Source organism: Vigna unguiculata, chromosome 11, assembly GCF_037176805.1.
Source record: "Vigna unguiculata cultivar grain cowpea cultivar isolate G323 ecotype 2 chromosome 11, ASM3717680v1, whole genome shotgun sequence".
Taxonomy (NCBI): Eukaryota; Viridiplantae; Streptophyta; class Magnoliopsida; order Fabales; family Fabaceae; genus Vigna; species Vigna unguiculata.
Genome location: NC_140802.1, coordinates 32387228 through 32394573, shown reverse-complemented (window position 1 = coordinate 32394573; position 7346 = coordinate 32387228). Strand labels below are relative to the sequence as shown.

Below are 7346 nucleotides of genomic sequence, written 5' to 3'. Positions count from 1 at the left end.
CTTACATGATGAATGTATACTTTTTTATTTATTTTTCCATAAAAGATAATCAGCAACCAATTTTAATTGTCCGTTTCATTATATAGGTGTTATTTTCAGAAAGTGAACTTCAAGAAAAATATGATCGAAAATTTCATAAACTTTCTGAAATTTTACGACAATTCTCTTTTTTTATTTTCAATAAACTTTAAAGTTTAATGGTTGTGTTAAAACCATATAAAACAAATTTACATTTTCATCTAATAAAAGAAAATTATCGTTGATGTGATTTTTAACATAAATTTATAAAAATTTACAGAACCAATTAACAATAAATAAATTATTTTATAAATCCTCACAAACACTTATAAAAGTAATTAATATTATTAAAATTATAAAATAAATTCAAACAAACTCTTACAAAGTAGGCTTAGTAGCTTAGTTGTTATGAACTTGCTATTCTTTTGGACTGAGCATAAGGCCTAAAATACCACAAGCTACAACTATTTGAAGCCTGCACATAACACAATGTTACTATAATCAGTGACCAAATCACAAAACCCTCTTCTCCATGAAAACAGATTTTGACATGGCCACTAACAATACCTATTTCAACATCACGTAACTATTCTACTGGATTACTTTTGAGGTCTGTAAATAGATTACACTAGTGCATCATTATGTACACACTGCAGTGCCCAACAGACATAGACAAAGAATATAAATATTGCACATTCCACTGTTCCCTTTGTTGTATTCTAAAGATAAGCCAATTTTCTTTTGGTGTAAGGCACATCAAAGAAGAAAATTTTTCAAGTTCTAATAACTGGACCCCTGTACAGTCCTCTCCGGATCACAAAGTCATCAGGAGGTTGAAACTCTTCTAACCAAGTCACTTCAGAAACCGTCACTCCATCCAACTCAATATTAACTGCAGTGGAAATGAAGGTTGGCAATGATGCAATATGATTAACACAACATAATTTGCAGAGGTTGGTGATGAAGATAAAGGGGATTATTACCTGGGAGATCTCTCCGTTGGGATCGCCGGAAGTAGGTGCAGTGTCTTGCATGCTCTGAAGAGTAAGGGGGAGACAATATGTCAAAGATGGCACAAGGAGTTATAGCTCTAAAACAATGGATGTTTCCACCACTGGTGGGGTAAAGAACTGTTGTGGGGGTTGGTGCTGTCATATCAGTATCTTTCACAAGCTTTGCAGGTCGAACTGTGAATCACAGATTAACAACTTTTGGTGTCAGGAGAATAAAAAAAAGGATAGTACTCTGCAATGCAGATCATGGATTTCTTGTAATGTTATAATATATGACTGTATCAATAGTTAGTTTGATTTTACTGTGATCAGTTTCATATGCCTTCATGATATAACTCTGCCTTGTCTGTGAAGTTAACATTGCAATTACCACTTTGCATATTCAGTGTGTTTGAAGTAGAAAAGGCACCATTATCATTGTTTCTATAGAATATAAACTATACGTTAAAAATATTATTCAAAAATGAGGTCAAGTTGATAATGTGACAAAAGAACAAGCGGGGAAACAGTGGAACTGCAGAAGCACAGTCCTTGCCCATCACGTTGGTTGGCATAATAGTGATAGTGCCATAATGGTGATATCATAATATGAATTCAATAATAGGGATATGGCAATTCTGCACTAAGAAATTGTGTAGGTAATATCACTGCTGGCTACCCTGTAAAGTAGTGAGATAGTAGTATGGTGGTAACAACGGATAGAAAAATTGTAGGTGTTATCGAGTAGAACTGAAGCTTTTCCAGTCTTTGCACGAAGAACTTCACAGCAAAGATTATACTAAGCTTCATTACAAAACTGTTACCTCAATCAATTAGGTAGACAAGAGATGACTTGGTATATATAATAGGGAGAACAGAAAAAAATCAATCTTTAGTTTTGGAATAGAAATTGGGTGGGGAATTAAGATCTCTCATATAACTGGGTATGGTAGAGAATTCTCTGTAATTCAAGTATTCCTGATATCTGCAGTGTCACAATGAACTACTATAGCCACTACAGCCACCCCTGTAGTCTGCTATTTAATCCTGAAGTAGATGTAGGCATGAACTTCTATCTCTTTTTTTTTTTACTTTTCGAGACAGTTTCAGTGGTAGAGCAAAAGAAACATTTCATATGTTACTTTCAACAAATTTGTAGAACTGATTCATAAAGTCATTATATGTCCAGAGAATCATCATTACATTTACACGTAAACCAAAAGCATGACTATAGCAGAAATGGTTTAGTTATAATAATGATAATAACATTGGCTTTAGATAACCCTTATGTAATTTTAATAGTAAATGTGTTGCGGGTTACATAATTGTCCCGTGACGGAGGCTAGGTAGGCCGAGTCACAATCCAAGTATGGGATTCCTTTGGAGACAATTGCTGAGGAGCGATGATTGCATTGGCTTTAGATAACCCTTATGTAATTTTAATAGTAAATGTGTTGTGGGTTGAACAATTGTCCCATGACGGAGGCTAGGTGGGCCGAGTCACAATCTAAGTGTTGGATTCCTTGGGAGACAATTGCTGAGGGGCGATGGTTGCATGTGACATCAATTGTCCCGTTGCAAAGGTCAAATGGGTTGAGTCATAATCAAATGTAACAGACTGTTATGCTCTCAAGTAAAAAGAGTTGCGTCCTGACTAATGATTATAACTTTTGACCTAGTGGTAAGCACTCAATCCTAACAAAATGTTTTTGGGGATTCATCGGGTGGGTAAAGTTGTGCCTCGGTGACCAAAAGGTCATGGGCTGAAATCAGGAAAGACTCTCTACATATGCAAGGGAAAGACGGTGTATAACGGAAAGCACCTCCTGCTTCACACAACGGAAGATATGAAAATTGCTTAAACTTTTCAAGTTTCTAAAAAGAAACTCAGAACTTTATTCTTCTTCCAAGGAAGGTTACTTGGTGAAGACCTAAGGAATAGATTACTCCCATGTACGTCCTTAAGAATAAGAATACAGGCTAGTGATTTCCTTCAAAAGGAAACTTTAAATCCTCATATCCAACAACTCAATTTTGTGAAGGACCAAATTTTAATGGATAGATTTGTTCCATCTAAATTGCATTAAATAAAATTAGAGGTCCAAGTAAAGTTACAAATGTATGGGGAATACATATATTCACTTTAAAGTACAAACTTCAAAATATTCACAATATTCTTGTAGAATTTTATATGGAATGAACAATTTCAGTTTTAATTAGATAATAATATAAGATAATTTTAACTTGGTCTTGATAAAACTTTTAGGGGATTAACCAGACAAGTTTAGGAAATTAAGGAATTATGATGGAATTTAAGTAACTTTAATATATAACCATCTCCAGTGCATAATAAGACATACATTCAAATCATCTCTCCTTCTTACAAAAAAAAAGAGTACGTAATTATGCTATGCATAATTACAGACTATTTGCTAATCCTAATTACAGAGAGAGATTTGATTAGCATAATCATAGGGGAATAATTTGTAATTGGCTTAATTAGTGGAGAGAATAATATATTTTCTATCATTCACAACATATTCTTCATTAAGCTCCAAATGATACCAAATAAAATCAAGAAAGGCCATATGCCATGTATTGATTTCTGAACTAATTATTAACTCCTGTTTTTATCTTAGCTGTCTAATTGGATTATTTTGGTGATGCCTAGTACAATGCTACCATCTCTTCTCCCTCAACAAGGCTGGAGTTAGAGTTAAATGCAAGGAGGAAGGGCAATGAATCACACTTTCATGTAAATACAAAATACTAAAAAATAAACAGAACAACAAAAATATACATGAAGTTATAGAAACTAGACCTTCAGATTGATCACTAGAGCCAGATGCATCAATCCAATCATAGGATTTAACATGCATTGAGCCATATAACACCTTGCTCAACACTGTCATTCCAGGATGATTATGGAGAGGAATGATAGATGAGGGGGGCATGCAAAAAATTCCTATCTGCAAAAGAGAAAGCAAATAAAACTTTAGTTAGTATTGCAAATATAAGACCCAAATTCATAAAAAATTTTAACAGAATAAACATGATCTGAAGTTATGAGACTTTACTTACAGAGAAGGAGTCACATTCATGCAAATGCAAATATTTTATAGGTGGCAAGGATTGATGACTCCCATTACGTTCAAGTGCTGGACCAGGCCAATTCCGAACCAGTTGTGCTTCTTGTTCAAGACCTACATCTGACGGCTTGATTCTCTCTGTAGAAACATTATGTAAGGTTATCAATAAAATATCTGTTAGACCTAAAAATTATTGCGCTGCAGGATCAAATTCATCTAATCTAAGAACTAAGATAGAAAACCATAAAGGTATTAGTAGTAATGTGTTAATTTTGTATGCACCCATGTAAGCAACTCTCAAGATGAAGGAAAATAATTGAAAATACACACTTTGAACATACAACTTATGATAAATCCTTCTTTTCCTCAAATCTATTATCTAAATTAACAAGTGAAACAAATTTCACACAACAAAAATTGATGGTAACAGTTCATCAGCAGAAGAATATATTTTTCAAAAGGATACTCTGTTCCGTTATCCATTAACAGATAATCTGCAAGTAAATTTGTAGTGACAAATAAAAATTAGAATTACCACAAAGCTTCAGGTTTAATTCATCCTAACTCTAAACATAAAAGTGTGACCCAAATTCTACCCTTAAAAGGAGAAGGAATAAAAAAGGATTGCAAGCAGGCTAAGAGTGCGGTCCCCCTCAAAATTTAACCTTGAGCTTATAACTCCTTCAAAAAGACATGCCTCAAACTGATTTTAACGAAAACATAGAGAAAAGTGATCCAGAGGAAAAAGGGAGGGAAACAAAGAAAGCTTGAAGTTATTGACAAAGTATAGAACAATCAATAATCCAGAACTACCTCTTTTTGTATAGCATGAAGCATTCTAAAAGTTGACCATAAAAATGAATATAAAAGCAAGATAAACAAGTACAAAAGGAAATATACCTAACTTCTCACGAACTTTCTCAATGACCTCTTCCGACACAGGTCCATCAGGTGAAAAGGATGCATTGCATAGCCTATAAAGTCTCTGAATATAATATGGCATCTTGCAAACTTGAGACCAAGTTATCTATTCACTCAGACCAAAATCCCCAGGGTCAGCAAGCTGATAACACCTTGTAAGTGGCTTACTGATTGCAATAGGGACTGGATATACAATTAGATAACAACCGTATTTTAGCCTCAGAATCAAACCATCGGTAATGAATCTGCATGGTCGTAATGTTTCCTTCGCAACAATTCAAAGTAATGGATCTATTGAACAAGGAAGAAGCAATAGCGAGCAAAAAATCAATGACCTCTACTTCAAATATTGACATATCACAGCAAGTGCAACCACAAATCAATAAGTAATACCAATATAGTCATTAGAATCCCCATCAATTCATTCAAAAGCATTAACACTCAGTAGCATTTTGAGGTAATCATTGTAAAAGTTACATTATCAGTGTAAAAAAACTCACACTGTCAACTCATTACTTTTAAGGTATTTATGGTAAAACTAACAAACCACACCATACATGATGATTTATGATTGGATCAGTTAGTGCATCCACTCTTTACTCCACTATTATTATATGCATTCACCAAAAAGGAATTCACTTTTAGATCAAAATTAAGAAAAACCCAGCACAGATAAAACCCACGTGAGACTCTCCATCACTTCCACTCCATAAAGCACACCTCCCAGAACCCAATGTGATATTCCAAGAACATAACACACATTTTACTTATGTTTTTATTTATTTGCGTCATAAACAACACGAACACTGTTAGTTAATTAATCAAAGCAGGGAAGATTTCCAAAACGAGAAATAGAGGGCGACCCAACAGAAGTAGCGAGGTGAAAGGGCGAGCAAAGTGATCAAAAAGGGATTTTGGATCAAAATCTGAAATGGGGCAAATGAGAGATTCTGACAGAAGAAGGAGAAGGGTGGGAGATGCAGAAGAAGGTACCTGAGAGAGGCATGATTAGAGAGAGAGAAGGGTGAAGAACATGGTGGATTGGTAGAGGAATGAGAAGAAGACGAAGGGGCTGTTGAAGAAAGATGAATGGACGTGCATAGAAGGATGAAGAGAGGGATCGTTGTTGTGAGTGTGTAAGGAACAGAAAGGGTTGGAGGCGAAAAGAAAAAGGCCCAAGGAAGATCTTGGACACGTCATCATGTGTGTGTGTGTTTTTTTTTTTCTTGTTTGTTGAAATGAAAAAAAAAATGAGAAAAGAAATTGCAGGTTTGCCTTTTGTGAGATTTTTTGAGCCGTTTTTGAAGTCCAGCTGTTCCCCGACCACCTTTTTTCTTTGGTATGTTTTTCACAGCTGTTAAAAGGAAAATGACAAACGTGCCTCTCATTTCCTGTCTACAAGGTGTAACGAACCAGCAGGGTACCATAGGTTTTACATAACTTTATCCTCCAAATAGGGAATAAAGATTCAATTTTTTTTGTTTTGTGTGTAAAAAAATCTTATCGGAAGAAATCTATCTTACCACATAACTTATTTTATATTCAAAATAAGTTATCAATACTTTATTTCTAACTCATTTAATTAAGAGATACTTGATTCAATAATTATTAGTTAAAGAGTTTTGTCTTTAATCCTTTAATGAAAGAATAAATTTAATTAGTTTTTATTTTAATATTTGATTGCTTTTATTAATGTAATTTTAATACTTTTAAAGTTTTTAATGTAGTTTTCATTTTAACAACAAGTCAACTTGATTCTTGATTCTTGATTCTTTATGTTGTATTCATATTAACATTTAAGATAATGATGATTTGGTAATGTAAATATGTACAAGACACGGGTAGATTGACACATTTATACTTATTTGACACCATTTTTATTAATTGGAGAGTGAGAATACATGTATCAAATTAGTGTTAAATATGTCAAAATAATTTTTTCATATCTAAATGTGGTATGATAGGAAAAAAACATACGGAATTTCTATACCTAGAAAAATGAATGCATTTTCATTCTATATTCCAAATGTTAGTCATTCAAATCAAAGGCACCTATTGGAGTTGAAGTTGTTTTTGATTCAATAATTATCTCAAGATTTATCAATTAAGTAATCTAATTAGTCCTTCCCTCCTTTTCTTGCTCTCGAGCTAATAGAGTTATTGGTAGACCTATCATTTCTTTGATCTAATTTGAGGGGAGTAAAAGAGTTTTTATTTGTACTCCCTTTTAGATTTGATTTTACATTCGAGCCAACAGTATAATCTAAGAACTTTGAGACTAAAATATGTCCTTTGGTTTAGTAATGTGAAAACAAACATATATCGC

At 33.6% G+C, this 7346-nt stretch overlaps 1 protein-coding gene across 1 annotated transcript; it reads right to left on the bottom strand.

Annotated features, from left to right (window-relative positions):
• Positions 1 to 344: 344 nt before the first annotated feature.
• Positions 345 to 6190, bottom strand: LOC114168427 (2-aminoethanethiol dioxygenase, putative (DUF1637)). Its single transcript, XM_028053226.2, has 6 exons — positions 6014 to 6190; positions 5000 to 5311; positions 4092 to 4237; positions 3832 to 3979; positions 1002 to 1205; positions 345 to 910 (listed from the first exon to the last, which is right to left on the bottom strand). The coding sequence occupies exons 2-6, from the start codon at positions 5100 to 5102 to the stop codon at positions 792 to 794; spliced, it is 720 nt and encodes a 239-aa protein (XP_027909027.2). The 5' UTR covers positions 5103 to 5311; positions 6014 to 6190; the 3' UTR covers positions 345 to 791.
• Between the last annotated feature and the right edge of the window lie 1156 nt (positions 6191 to 7346).